Source organism: Anarhichas minor, unplaced genomic scaffold (assembly GCF_050575085.1).
Source record: "Anarhichas minor isolate MPS153535 unplaced genomic scaffold, ASM5057508v1 ptg000002l, whole genome shotgun sequence".
In the NCBI taxonomy this organism is placed as follows: Eukaryota; Metazoa; Chordata; class Actinopteri; order Perciformes; family Anarhichadidae; genus Anarhichas; species Anarhichas minor.
In genome coordinates, this window is record NW_027466448.1 from 2488447 (window position 1) to 2504062 (window position 15616).

Here is a 15616-nt window from a genome sequence, read left to right on the forward strand (position 1 = left end):
AAAAGGTGAATGTGGGGAGCAAGCCGTCACACAGACTGGTGTTAGTTTGAGTTAAATACAGAGGAGAGTCCTCTTGTATGAGCTTCCACCGTACCTGCTGGTGTTTCACACCGCTTCTCAAAGGTAGGCAGCTTCGCTATGAACACATCTTCCTCTTTACGCCAAATTAAAAGGCATAAAGAAGAGAGGAGGAGATAAACAGAGCCAGAGAGCACACATGTGAGGGGAGAGGTGATGCTGAGCACAGTTCTGTAAGTCCTAAATGTGTCTGTGGCAGGTGAGCCCTGAGCTGACGAGGCTGATACGAGTGCACACAGATGGAGGGACGAGCTAACAGGCCCTAATGAGGACATCAGTGAAATGTGTGAAGGGTGGAGATGATGAAGGAGGAAACGAGAGTGAAGGAAGACTCACTTTGGCTGAGCAGAAAGAAAGGAGAGAGGGAGAGCAGCTCTGGCTCTGGGGAGGAGAGGAGGAGAGCAAAGGTGTGCTCAGCTCCTGCAAGCAGAGGAGTCAAGGAAGGAAGGAAGGAAGGAAGGAGTGAGAGAGGAGGAAACACAGCACATTGTGTTGCAAAGACAACAAGGTATGTGGCAAGTTGGTGAAGAGTTGAAGAAAAAAGGAGACGAAACAGTTGCGATGAGTCACGGAGGAGGCTTACCAACGGTGGGGGTGTTGCCGGCGCTGAGCGAGGCGTTCGAGGACAAGGAGGAGGAGCTCTCCGCCCGGGCGAGAGGCGCAGCGGGAGGAGGGCTGGCGTTGGACGTCTTGGGTGGGGTGAACGGCCGTACCTGAGCGAAGCGGGTCATAAACGTCAACCGAGATGTGACCTTATTGTGTTGCAGGTATTTTGTGGGGATGTTTGCTGCAAGTACTCACAATCTCATTGATCCCTGTGAGTTTCCCCGTGGGGAGTTTGGGCCTGGAGGAGGGTCGAGGTGGGGGCACCAGGGCTCCGGCTGTCAGCGGGGTCGTCGGTCGGTTTGGTGCTGGCACTACACGGGAGAAACAGGTTCTCCTGGTTAGTGGCAGTAAACGGCACGGGCATCGGGTACAAACAAACCAAGTACCACTGTGCTTCATTGAAGTAAACGCAGAAACCATCATGCATTAGGACCTCTAGTTTGAAAACCATAACAGCAAAACAGGTACAACATAGAAGTAAAACACATTCCAAAATAAATGTCATCAAAAGAAACTCAAAAACAAACATGTTGCAAACCAGGCAGCGAGTTAGACAAGCATTTGTCTGAAAAATAAGAAAACAAAAAAAACAACAGAATTGTCAACTTCAAATACGAAACAAATGCACAAAATGAAAACATACAGTTAAAATAAAACAAAATATAAAACTCCAAACCTCAGGCATAAGACACGTCTCTAGCATCGGTAATAATGTTACCATTGAATATTTTGCTCGATGGAGCTGCTGCCATCGCCCTATCAGTAATCCCAGAGAAGACATCAGAGAAACAGGGGATGCCGTCTCCTCCGCTGCCCGGCGCTTTGCAGAAGGCCTCGGCGGACTCATCGGAGAGGAAGCCACACGCCCTGCCGGAGCCGGACTGAGGCCTCTGGAGCTCCTTCAGGGACGGCCCCGGGCCCTGGCGGCGAGCCGGGGCGGAATTATCGCTGAAGGCGATCCACTGGCTCTGGGACCAGGACACGGAGGAGATGGCGTCACCGCTCTTTGGAGGGCTGGCGGCGGCGGCGGCGGCGGCCGGGCTTTTGATGGGGTCGATGGGCTCGGTGGGCAGGGTCATGGGGGCGCTCTGGGCCCTCGCTGGGGCGGGCTTGAGTGCTTGGAAAGGGTTTTCTGGCGAGTCCCAGGGAGAGGACGTGGACGAGGAGAAAGAGGAGACATCTTTGGACTGCTGGCTCTCTGCCAGGGGAGGAGAGCGTTCCCGCTGGGTCACCGCCTCAGCTGACGGGGGGGCGATGTGATCGACAAGAGGCGATAAATTTGACAAATGCAGAACAAAGTATAGAAGATCAGACATGGGGCAATACAAGTATATTAAAACAGGTAGCGGCAACATATCCTCATTGCTTTTACCTCGAACACATGAAACAACGTCTACCAGTTAGTACATTAGTATTGTTGCACTCACACAGTGATGTCATAGCTGAAGCTTTCTAGTACAACCTGGTTTCTGAACCGCCGAGTAATCGGTTTGAACCCAGATGGGTCAAACCATCAAGTGACATCACAATAGTGCGTCTGCACTCGCACACTCTCACACACCTGAATCATGTGAGGTGGGAGGTGAATGAGGCGCTCTCATAACTTAGCTGTCTAAAGACATACATGGAGCCAAAATGGAAAACAAAAAAAAAGACTTTTAAATAACCACCAAGGCCAGCACAAGTACAAAGGTTTTTGTTAAAAAAAAAAAAAGTATTCTTCCTCCCATCTCGTCAAATATCTAATTAGATGGTAACCAAATTTTCGAACAACTAGCAAAGACTCTTGCGAGGACGGATATCATTGTCTCCATTGCTTTGCTGATTGCCAGTTCTTATTTAGCTGACAAATTCTGCAAACTGGCATTTAACCAAATATGAAACCAGGTAAGAGTTATAATAAGTTATCGTGTTAAGTCCTCTCTAGGCGTTTGCATTATGTTGTATTGCCCCGTTAATTGCTGCACACGCAGCATACTGAGCATGGACTTAAACTTACATATATACACAATATTACATCTTCAGTTAGTGTCTACAATTACTACATATTCCTCTCACACAGACCTTAAACTACATGCAAACTCTGCATAACCATAGGTGTGGTATAATATCTTTACAGAAATATCAATGCCTTTTTTAAACTAAAATCTTCTCAGCAATAAATGTGCAAAGCGATGACTCTGATTTTAGACATAAGGACACACTTCCTGATTATTAAAGTAGAAGTCAGCCTGGATCTCACACATGTTCACATGCATTTGAACAAAAACCTAAAACATGAATACCATGCACAGCAGTAGCTGAGGAATGCTTCAAGTTGTCCGAACGGGTTTTCGTTTAGATCACTGTCTGATAGTCGGCGCACACACACATTTTACCTGAGGCCTCTGGCAGAAAGACGTCTGAGTCATTCTTCAGAAAAGATGGAGACGGAGGGATTGAAAGGAAGATAGAGGCAAGGTCTAACGAGAAAAGTTCATGTAAATAAAGAAAATCAAATAAAACATCAACATAATATCAACTCAGTGACATCGTAATAAAACAAAAAGCAAAACAATATGTCAAACAGATGAAAATGTACAAAAACAAATCAATAAATTAAACAAATGACGAGTAAGAAAGGAAAAACAAAATAATTCCACACATTTTTACAATCTTTGCTTCATTCAGTGACAGTTTAATCGTTTTAATCGCTCACAGACGTGTGTAATGTGTCATGTGTGCATCGGGAGCTGGTGATACTGCTTCACTGTACACAGAGAGATTTAACAGGCTGTTAATTCCCATCACCGTATCTTAATCAGGGCACTCTGTGATGCTCTTTTGACATTTAAGCCGAGACCTTTGACAGTAACGAGACAATGTTTGACAACATACGTGCCAGTGGGCTTTATAGCCGGCCCTCTGACCTCAACGAGGTGCCAATTAACTGTGGATTACGCTTAGCCTAGGCAATGGGTCAGCGCTAATGTCACTCTGTTTAAACACTGGTGTCATGCACGTAAAGCCGTGAGATTCACTCCATCGACGCTTAAAAGTTAAGTAAAACAAACACTTTATGAAACAGAAGGAGCGCAAGATTGGAAAAACGACTGAAAAGACAAACTGGGATGGAAAAAGCTGCTGTTTTGATTCCCTAAGGTTGAATATTCTGTTAACCTCGGGGGTCAGTTCCTCCGTCTGGGGCTTGGCCCTGAGACGAAAGGCTCCCAACTGAGCAGCTCAGAAAAAGAAAGAGAGGGAGGAAGAGACTACATAATGCGTCGAGAGAAGATGAGAAACCTGTTATTGGTGCAACACATTTTGTCGAGGGACACTGTAGGATAAAACAATAAAGTCTGACGTGGTTGAGGAACATATACGTGCAGAGCAATGAGGCTTTGGGGATTACCTGTTGAAGAGGACACAGAGGAAGAGGAGCCTGCTGCCAGAGACGGGCCGAACGGGTCCAGAGACAGAAGGTCGTTGTTCGTCAGTCTGCCGGAGCAGAGAGAGAGAGAGAGAGAGAGAGACGAGTCAAACTTACAGCAGCATTTCAAGCAAAAAGCGCCACAGCGTCACTAAACGGCAGAGATACTGTGAACATGAGAATGGTGGCGGTCCGGAGCTCTTTCATACGTACTCGTATGGAGTTGGCACTCGGGGTTTTCCCAGCTCGTCACCTGCAGGGGAGAGAAAACCAAAGAGAGACTTAAGACCCACGGACCTGCACGGAGTGATGACAGCAAGGAAAAATGAAAAACCCTACACAAGAGGTTTCCACCGGCGACTACGATTCAATTTGCCAAAAGTCACGTTTAAACTACATCACACCTTAAACCAGAAACATAAACTGAGGTTCTGAACAAATGAGAATCAACAAATGTGAAAAGCCACAGACGTCTATTTGCAGTAAGATTTAGGTCGGATGAGATATTTCTCTTATTTCTGCCAAACACAGAAAAACCTTAAAATCTTACCCAAATACTGCAACTTTAAACATGTTTTTTAGTTTGATGGTAACACTTTAAAACAGGGGACGGAGTCATTTTGCAACTACAAATAAAATCAGGCCTTGCTCCGTTATTGTGTGCCCCTTTCTAAAGTGTTACAATGCGTTACAAGAGATCCGTATAAGCGACCTGAAGCAGCACCAGAGGTAAGAGGAGACGACCGAGAGGACCCGGAAATACAACCAGACGTGTTTGTGAATTCTTAATATGAGAACTGAAAGTTTGCAGCGAGAGAACGCCGTGTCAGCGGTGTTAGCTTGTGTCAGCTGGCTGCAGGGGACAGAGAGGAGGGCTGTGGTGGGTGTTTGGAGCAGATGGGGAAGGCAGGTTTGTAGGCGTACTACTGTAGATAGAACATACTCACCAGGACCCTGAGCCGTAGAGCTTAACGAAGAAGCTCTTGTGTTCCCTAAGCGTGTGTAGAGTATACATCTATCAATGCAATACCTTGTGTTTTCAGATGCAGAATGTAACTATTATAACCATTTAGTTACTTTTACTTTTAACTCATAAGAAAAACCTTCTGGATTAATGTTCTTTTGGACCTCATGAAGGAAGATAAATGAGCAACTGGTATATTTTCTCAAGCGCTCCATTCTACAAACTGTGCCGGCTTGCAGAATGGAAAAGATCATTTCTGACATGTCAAAACAGAAACAGCCAATAAAGCACTTCATCTTGTTTGTACCACGGGAGGGAAACGTCCCTCGAGCTCACATTTACACAAAAGAAGAGTTATTTACGTCTTCTTCAGATATGTTGGTTTTGGACTTTCTTTTGTTTCCAGACAACCCCTTTAAAAAACAACTTGTGCCAAGAAAAATGTAGTGGAGAGGTTGTACAGTCACACACCCCCCCCCCCCCCTTTCACAGTCATCCAGCAACACGCAGATACAGAGAGGTCAGGCAGAGAAAATACTCACTGGACTGGTTCCTCCGCATCTGTCCCTGAAAACAAAAACAGACATCGATTCATCAAAGACGCATGCGACCCACCACGGACTTTCAACTGTTACTTGCCAGAAGTTCGCTCAGTTTGTTAGAAACAAATCACAAGTAAGACGAAACTGATCGTTCTCCATGCGGGGAACACAAAACAGATCAACAAAGTATTTTAAGAGTCAACATGTGCGATGTTTGGAAACTCAAACTCCTACGCTCCTTTACACACGTCAAATAGTTTGGAACCTTAAGCCTTTGATAGTGTTTATGCAACGATGTATGAGAATTCAAACATAAAACTGGGAGAAAAACAAAAAGGGTTGAAACTATATTATTAATTATTCCCAGAGGAAAAGGGAATTTTCCACTTCAGAGTTAAAGACAGTAAATCCCAGGGCTGCTCTCCACTCACACATACCAGACGGTAAACTTAGGGTGAAGTATTCAGCGGCGCATCTAAGCGCATCGGTCAGGGACAACGGAGAGCGTGGCCCCGACACTTCAACAACTTCCTTTGCAGAGACTTTCTTTCTCTGGACATAAATCTGCCGCGTCACGCTGCGTAACACAAGATACTGTATGCAAGATTCGCTCTTCAGGGTCACCAACCCAATGGAAGCTTAGAGCATCAATTTCAATAAAGAATGTATTCGCACAAGGGGAAAGGTGGGGGTGGGGGTGGTGGTGGGGGGAGATTGTCAAGGGAGGAGGGGAGGAAAAGAAACAAAATGGGTTTAAGGAACACAGCAAAAGCATTTAACCACCGTAGAGCTGTGAGGCCAGGGTTTAGTCCCACAGGCGCTAAGCGGCAAATGGGTTCAATTACGGCTCTTGCTGGCCACACACACACGACTTCCATTGCTATTTCAATAAAGGGAACACCGCAGAGGGGGAACCGAACAGGAGGAGAAATGAAAAAGACAGAAGAATGAGCACCGAGGAGGAAAAGAGAGAGAGAGAAGGAAATCTCTCAATAATTCACACCAGATGATGCAACGTTCGTCATCACCTCGGACGTATGTTTTAACTTTTCGGTAAATGTGAAATAGGAAAAAGGTGCGGAACAGAAAACTGAAAAGCAACTACAATCTAATGACTTCTGCTATTTAAATGCAAATCAGAGGCAGCACACATAAACAGCGGGCTGTGTTTTTTGGTACTTTTCAGGATGAGAAAGTAATTGTGGGTTTGAGTCTCGACAACAACCCGAAACCAAAGCGCAATGAACAAAGTGAAAGAGGTTTAAAGGAGAACATCGTTCCTCCGGACTTCTGTTACAAAAACATCCAAGAAAAAAAACTTTTCATTCATTTCTACGAGGCAACTAACCCCATAAAGAATTCATAAATAACCACAACAGAGTCCTGTCTACAACAAGTGGGCTCCAATGAAACCCGAAGAGTGAAAGCAAACAAAGACAGGAGTGAAAATAAAAAGAGTGAGGTACAACACAAGCCGAGGTCAGAGCTGAAGGAGAGGGAGAACGGAGACGATGCCGTGACATCCGTCTCAACGTGCAGCCGGTGAAGCCCACCAGACCTCCTCCGCGACACCCAGCGTGCCCTTTCAGCCGCTCCACGACAACATTAACAACAACAGCAGCCCGGTGCACACACGCTGCATGTGTGCACACACGCTGCATGTTTGCACACACGCTGCATGTTTGCACACACGCTGCATGTTTGCACACGAACGGTGGTTTTAAAGTTTAATGGCAGAGGCTATTTTCATAGAGCGGCGGAGAGGGAGGCAGAGATTGAGTGATGGTGAGGGACGAGGAGATGAATGAAGGGCTCCATGACCTGGTCACGGATCAGACACTGTGTGTGTGTGTGTGTGTGTAGCCTGCCGGCCACTGCCGCAAAGCATTCCCTTGAGTGCCTACAAGGAGGACAGTGTGCATGTGTGTGTGTGTGTGTGTGTGAGTCTGCAGTAACCAAGAACCTCAGAAATGATTGTTTCTGAGTTCTTAATATATTTTCTTACAAAAGAAAAACATCCCAAAGTAGTTTGACATGAAACTGAATTTACAAAGTACAGACAAACCGTGAAATGTTAAATGTAATATATATATATATGCCTTTCCAATGTAAATAAATACGCTCCAAGAAAGAGTGACGACTGGCATCTACAGGAGGGATAGTTTGGTTGAATGGCGTTCCCTCGCTGAGGTTACACACTCCCCTGTTGCCCTCTAGTGTTGCTGCAGCAGAGCAGGACAGCAACAGGTTTGTGTTTTGGGATTGTTTTTAGCATTCGGTGTGTTTTTCGGTGCGCGGAGAAGCCGTACCAAGGTCGAGGGCGACAGGATGATGTTTCCGATGGAGGCTTTGAGCTCGTCGATGGTGGCTCGGTTCTGGTGCGTGCCGTTGTTTGGCTGGACGGGCTTGATCTCCACGTGGAACTTCCTGGGTTCGTCTTCATCCTCCGAGTCGCTGGACGAGTAGAAGGAATTCTCTTTGGCATGTGAGCAGACACACAAAGTTAAGGCGACAACGACGACAGGAGAGTTTAAAACTGTTTGGTTGTATTTAGCTCAGACCTCCCGCTGCAGACTGAGGGAACAGAACAACAAACAGTTATAGATTTCTTATAAGCTGGACTGAGTGTGGAGACAAATGCAAAGGATATCGTTCTCGTTTGCTTCCGGTCGGATGCAGAAACCCTCTGCATCAACTTGGGGAACATTCTACGAAAAAGAAACAGAAAAGAGTCACATTTAAAATCTTTGTTGCACTTTTAAATTAACACATAGTTCAAATAAATGTATGTGTATTGTTTATAAATACATTTTAAAGCAGCTAAATGATACACAAACTGTATTCATCAACACTTCTGTGAACACCCTTTTACGCTTGAACATTTCATTATAAATTTACTTTTTCAATTAAATAGACAATACAGCCTTTAAATCAGCACATGTAATATTATACAATTCCAAACAGGACAGACAGGACAATTAACCGTTTAATAGTAGCTGTTTTAACTTAAGTCAAAACTTTCAAACTTAGTCTAAATGCAGTATTTCTTCTTCCTCTTCTTATTTGTATCTACATGTGTCTTACTGTCATCAAAGCTAACTCGTGCATCATGTGTGTGTGGCGTCAGGACACACCACTGAAAAGAAAGCGCTGGAAAATTGTTCCAAGAAACTTTCACACGTAACATTTGTCTGAAACACGTCTGAGCAGCACCGAGAGCTGAAGGCTGCTGGCTCACAGTTCTACTACTCGGGTTATTACATCAAGAGTCGCTTTCCTACGATTTGTTTTTCTATATGTTAATAAAAAATCATTCATAGAATGTGATTCACAAAAACAGGTCTGGATATGAATATTTATTGTGTGTGTGTGTGTGTGTGTGTGTGTGTGTGTGTGTTTGTATTAGCTTGCTTACAGCATTCTGGATGTCTATGGCGCCGTAGTATCCAGGGGGAGCACCGTTGGCAGTGTTCTACAAGCACAGACAGAGAGAAATGAATGAATGAATGAACAAATCTATAAAGCAAACATGAGGGAGGGAACACGCACAGAGAGAGAGAGCTAGAGAAGAGAGAGAGAGAGAGAGAGAGAGACACAGAGAGGGAAATGAGGATCTTTTCCACCTCCTCCTGTTTGAAATCAATATAACACACAAAGCTCAGATATAAACTCAAAGTTCAGGTATAACTGGTAGTTTTGGTGAAACTTATACTCACAGCAGCTTCGACTTCTGTAGACTCCCTGAAACACAAAGTTGTCACATCATGATGAGAACGTTTCAGATTGTGTTGGTGGATTTAAGATGCACAACTCTTCACTCACGTGGAGTCCGTGTCCTTGTCTTTCCTTCGTCCTGGGATGCCGAATGGTTTTCTCTTTCTGGGTTTGGCGCCTAAATACAAAAAACAAAACGTTTTTCAACCATAAATTAAAAACACACAAAAAACAAAAACGACAAATCTGCTCTTGAACCCAATATCTAAAATAAGGGTTGCGATACTGAAATGCAACTTGCAGTGTATTTGTCATAAATATTTCTGTTAAAACGTTTAATTTAGTAATGAGACGTACCTTCAGTGGCAATAGCTGCATTGCACTCCTCAAACTCAATGGGTCCTAATGAGACAAAAAAATCTTTTAGGTTAATTTGGCGCGGAAAAGGGTCAATGACCCACTGCTGTGAATGCTGTGAATGTACATCACGCAATATTCACACACACACTTTGGCAGATACACAACATGCAGTCTGGTGTGCCATACACAGTGTGTACACAAACAGGGCTAGGCTGGTCCCACGGGGCAGACGGGGTCAATAGCGGAGTCAACTGTGTGTCTGGTGGCCCTCACGGAGATGTGACACTCCCTCCTGGGGACACGAAGCTCCGCTCCACGAGCACAGAGTCTTCCTGTAAAGCCCCACCTGGGACATAAGAACCACCGCCGTCGTAAACCACTTCTATAAAAAACTTCTCTGCGCTCACCGCGAACAGCAGGTCTGAACATTAAAGTGAGATGAAACTAAACCTCCCACGGGGGACACGCAAAAGGTGCAAAACCCCGATTACAATAAGACAGAGAAGTCCGAGATCGCATGCAGGGAGGTGTTTAACGCCGCACGGACAAATCTGCTCTCAGGCTTGAAACATGTGCTCCTCTCCTTCTCTCTCTCTCTCTGACATGCAAAAATATGGCCACACAAAAAAAGAAGAAAGAACAGACCATATATGAACCAACAATAGATAGAACTAACAGACTGTCGCATTGGTTCTAGCCAACAGTCATAATAACAATAAATAACATTGCTGTTGGTTATTCAGATCCATCATTCTAATGATGATGGAAACAAACAAACAACAACAGAGTTCACACTTAATTTAATGCTCATCAATTATACACATTTACCTCCGAGGCCCTGCACTCGGACTGTCACGCTCCGAGTGCAGGGCCTCCAGAAACATTTATGGAGGCTTTTCAAAAGGGACGGCGCTTTAACATACACATGCTCTCTCACACACACACACACACACACACACACACACACACACACACACACACACACACACACACACACACACACACACACACACACACACACACACACACACACACACACACACACACGCTAAAGGCTGTAGAAAAACCAGAGGCAGAGCATGCAATGAGTCGGCACGTCAATCAGAGAAATCCGGGAGTTTGGTCTGTTGGTGTTGTGTGATGTTAATATATATTAGAAAGGGTGACACCTCAGCTACATGGTGAAACAAACTGTGTAACATCTGCATCAGTCCACGTGATCCACACGTTTAACTATGACTTTAAACACACACTACGGCGTATTTTAGTCATTTTTGCACGACTATTTCTTCTTAAAATGCATGACCTGGAAGACGTGCAGTCTGTGTTCGCTATCAGACCCGATAGATGTGACTAGAAAGCTTAACAGCTTGCAAGATGAGAGAGAGGGATGGAGCAGCACCCTCTGGCAATATCTCTGATACACTAACATGCCATGACCTGAAAACAACAAAGCTAATGATATTTTAACTCAAAATGTATACAGTAGCAGCAGACCACCGCGCTCTCCCCCAGAGGACGCCAGTCGCGAGCGGAATCGACGCTTTGTTTGGCGTGTGCAGCGGCGAGTGAAGCGCAGGGAAGCGGCGAGTCACGAGAGGCATGCATCACGCCAAGCGAAGTGGATAAAGTACACCAATGACCGATCTACTCTACTGTGCAATATCAGGGCCTCTGCACCGCCGGGCGAAAACACAAACGACTGCACGAAACGGTTGTGTGCGCGCACGACAGAGAGTGTAATGCCAATCAAAACACTTCTTCTCGTGGGAGGAAGCGGCGGGAGAGTCGGTGATGTCGTCGCAATCAGGTTTTTTCCTGCAGAGGATGCTCACAATCATTATCTCATTTGACATCATCTGTATTTAAATTAGTTGGAGGTAATGTCAAACAAAGGCGATGAAAAAGGACCCAGAAAAAAGGGCGAAATTACTGGAAAATGACACATGGCGTTCTTTATTGGAGCTCTGGGATGTTTAACAAATGCTGTGGATCTACGTAAGACCCAGGCAGAGCAGGAACTCTTTGCCGCTAGCATCCTGCGATTGCATCTGACAATATTTATGCGCACCAACTCCAAACACCAGACACATGAATATTACCTAAACCTGGGCAGACATTATGAACTGTTTAAACATCTCCCAAACAGACGGACGACTCTGTTTATACAGGGGAAGATGTTTCTTTTCTTTCTACTCTCTGTGAGGGAAGCATGCAGTCACGCATGAGCGGAGAATGGTTCTTTTTTTTTTCTTTTTTTAAATTGCATATGCTTCACATGGCACTGGGAGTGGGAGAGGGGCTTTGCGTGTCTGGCCCACCGCCAGTTGACAGCTCAGCTGGATATCGTTGAACACTCCGAACCCCCCTGCCTCGCAGCGTGTCACTTTGGGATTGTTTCCGCAATAGAAAGTTTATTCAACCTCTCTCTCTCTAAAGGCACTGGACCGGCCATCCGTTCAGCTATTTAATCAGGGGACCGACAGGTTATTTTCCTGACAGGGCCGGGGCTGCTGCGCAATCCCTAATGAACAGCTTGATACAAAGAGGAATTTTCTGACCGTTTTTTTAGCCTCAATTAATTCTGCTGTCCAAACAAATGAAGGCCACCACTCCTTGGACGCAGCGTCTGCATACAGGGGTCACCGTTTGTGTACACACAAACACAGCAGAGGTGAACCCTTTGTGTCTGCGACCCCCTGACGTAATAAGTACGGGGACGAGCGGAGTCACTGGAGGATTTAAACACGCCGATTCATACGAGTAAAAGTTAAAAATAGTTATAAAATAGTCACGCTCCAGAGCTACTACAGCTGCTGAAAGAGTAGCTAACCAACAATGAAGGAGCTGCGAGTGTGTGTGTGTGTGTGTGTGTGTGAGAAAGAGGGAGGTGGGGGGGTGGAGCCAAAAAGGGTCTGAGGAGTATTCCCTTGATTATTGTGGCATGGCAAAGTTTACACAAGAGTCATTGTTGAGCTCTGACCTCCTGAAAAGGTTGGTTCTGCCTGCTTAGTCTGCGAGCGCAGCAAAGCCCCCTGTGTGTCACATGCTGACTGGAATGCCAAGCCTGCCTACCTTTACAGCAGATTACTATGATTGACTCTGATGGCCCTCTCGTACTTCTAATTGCCCCTCTCCATACGGCCCTCCCCTCCCTCACAAGGAAGGGCCCGCTCACCTCATTTATTTACTCACACCACAAACCCCCCCCCCCCCCCCCCCCCCCGACAAACATTGGTTATTAGCATTAAAACGTATACGACTCTTGTGGCTTACCTGGTCTCTCTTTGCCCGTTCCTTTGCTCTCTGCCAGTTTGTGTATCAAGCTCTCCACTGAGGTGTTCTCAATGTTCCTCACAAATTCAGTGTGGACCTAAAAAAAAATAAAAAAAACATTCATTCATTCATTTTGCTGAGAAAGCACATGGGAAAGAAAAAAAAGTTAAATGTACACAGTTAGTTGTTCGATTTATTCATCATTTATATTCCCTGCAATCAATGAAGGAAAACGTTTATTTTGGGTCGTTTACCGTGAAACAGAAAGTGTTCTGGTTGCCGGCACTCTAAACTTGACGGAGGTGTTTAACCAGGTGGGATTAACTACATATCCGAGAAGCAGAGACGGAACTACACCCGCTAAATATTGTATTGCGGCTCGCCGTGCTCTGAGCCCGACTAGAAGAACGAGACGGTTCTCATTTGTTGGTGAATTCTAGCCATGTTTGTGAAGTGAAAGTAGAGCTGGGCAATACATCAATATTATTTCAATATCGGGATATTAGACTGGATATTGTCTTCGATTTTGGATATAGTAATATGGCATAAGTGTTGTCTTTTCCTGGTTTTAAAGGTTACATTACAGAGATGTAATGTTCTGAACTTACCAGACTGTTAATGTTTGCCTTTACCCACTTAGTCTTTATATACCCATTACTGATGATTAATTATAATACATTTCATTGTGTCTGGTTAAACAATATCGTGATATTTGATTTTCTCTTTCCAGGCCGAGGTGAAAATGAAATAAAAGTTTTGTAAACCGCAATAAAATGTTTATTATTACTTGCACAGACTGAATCCTGTCAGCTACATATATTACATAATATGTTTATGGACGATTTAAAGCTGCATTAAGAGAAATCCTTTGAGCTCCAGGAGATGCACAAAAAACCGTGTTGATTTTTTCTTTTTTTTTAATCAAAGTTTATCAGAAGTGTTGTAGTCAGGAAGTGTTGCAATAGTCTTTACTGTACACGTCAATCTTTCTTTGGTGCACCAGTAAATATTTTTTTCATCGTAAGTGATTAAATATAGAAATGCTCATCCTTAGCTGGGGGAACTGCAGTTCAGTGCTCAGTAACTGTTGATGTTTACGTCTTCTGTTATGTCAGATCATACATGTAAAGATTAGCGTCACGTGTCGAGTGTTTAGTGCGATTTGTTTCAAGATATGCAGGGAGACTGTCTGTCGCTATTAATTCTCCCCGCCACTTTGCCGTGTGTTGATATTAATAACATTTATTTTGTAAGTGGCCGTGCAGACATACTGTACTTCACTGCGAGTGATTCTATTGTGTCGAGGCGAATCATTGTTGTTGGCACTGCGCTACTGCCGATGCCCTTTGGGCGCTATCAGAGGAAGCAGAGTGTTTGTTTGCTTGTTTGCTTTGGAGATGTGCATGTGTGCTTGTGTGTGTGCTGAGGGGGAAGTGAACGCGATGTATGGACGCGGGGATGAGGAACAGTGAAACCATTTAGATGTGCGTGATACTGTAAGCGCAGAGTGGGTCCACTATCAAACAAACACGCACGCAAACACATACAATATGTGTCTGCCCACCCCCCACTCCCCCCCACACACCCCCGGCCCCTGTGGCGAGGTGGAGTGCATTAGCCTTCTGTGCCCTGGCAGGAGAGGATGTTGTGGGGGCGAGGGGGGTGATGTAGGTGGGTGGGTGTGGGGGCAGAGGGGAGGTTGCTGCGGTTGAGGAAGTATGCTCGGAGCAGCACACGCGATCAGTCAGGTGCTGTTGCCCTGACGGAGGGCAGTAATGTCATCAACCTGCGTGCCCTCCTCGCCTCTCTCACACACACACACACACACACACACCTCGTACCGTGGAGACATTGGACCACATGCTCAAAACATGCTTCTGCCTTCAAGGGATCCTCTCTCTCACACACACACACACACACACACACACACACACACACACACACACACACACACACACACACACACACACACACACACACACACACACACACACACACACACACACACACACACACACACACACACACACACACACACACACACACACACTTACAAAAACAAACACAGCACGCAAACCTAACAGCCACACCTGCCCATCGTGCGAGTTCAAAGACTCTCTGCTACTTCTTCCTGTTGAACCCATCTATATAAGGTATGTTTTCCTTTCTTTACGCCGCTCACTTTCTCCCTCTCATCCTCCCTAACCCTCTTATCCTTCATGCCCACTGAGCTGATGCCGGCTGAGCCTCGTCTGAAAATACCTGCAAGGTTGACATGATCACTTATTTTAGTGACACCAACCTCCCCCCCCACGTGCTTCAGTTTCATTGCACTTCCATGCAATTATGTGTCTCTGGTAGTTTGACACTCCTGGCCTGACAGCAGCACCAACACTTGACTCTGCCATCGAGAAGCAGTTCCTTCGTACAACAGTCAAACTCACTGCTAACTCCAGCGTTGACGTGGCGGGAGCGTAGACGGCCACGTCTCCTCTGATAAAGACACATGTGGAGTCCTCGGCCGTTTCCTATTCACCTGCCGGAGAGGAGCTTCACGCTATCGCACCCCAGACTAGCAGGCCTCTTTGCAGGCCTCTTTGCAGGCCTCTTTGCAGGCGCTTTGAGCATCAATGGAAGCTACTAACGCAGCTACAAAGACATTGTTTA

General features: G+C 45.5%; 1 protein-coding gene across 4 annotated transcripts in view; it reads right to left on the reverse strand.

Annotated features, from left to right (window-relative positions):
- Nucleotides 1–15616, reverse strand: part of fcho2 (FCH and mu domain containing endocytic adaptor 2) — a 38185-nt gene that overhangs the window by 6645 nt on the left and 15924 nt on the right. For 3 of the 4 annotated variants that reach the window (XM_076081511.1, XM_076081590.1, XM_076081662.1), the window contains 12 exons: nucleotides 12950–13046; nucleotides 9671–9715; nucleotides 9422–9491; nucleotides 9316–9340; nucleotides 9015–9071; nucleotides 8248–8307; nucleotides 7909–8082; nucleotides 5600–5624; nucleotides 4307–4346; nucleotides 4076–4161; nucleotides 880–995; nucleotides 662–791 (listed from right to left, as the gene is read on the reverse strand). In XM_076081511.1, coding sequence (XP_075937626.1) covers nucleotides 662–791; nucleotides 880–995; nucleotides 4076–4161; nucleotides 4307–4346; nucleotides 5600–5624; nucleotides 7909–8082; nucleotides 8248–8307; nucleotides 9015–9071; nucleotides 9316–9340; nucleotides 9422–9491; nucleotides 9671–9715; nucleotides 12950–13046 — 925 coding nt within the window. Of the gene's footprint in view, nucleotides 1–661; nucleotides 792–879; nucleotides 996–1402; nucleotides 1925–3062; nucleotides 3147–4075; nucleotides 4162–4306; nucleotides 4347–5599; nucleotides 5625–7908; nucleotides 8083–8247; nucleotides 8308–9014; nucleotides 9072–9315; nucleotides 9341–9421; nucleotides 9492–9670; nucleotides 9716–12949; nucleotides 13047–15616 lie in introns of all 4 variants that reach the window. The other variant, XM_076081679.1, reaches the window with a different exon arrangement.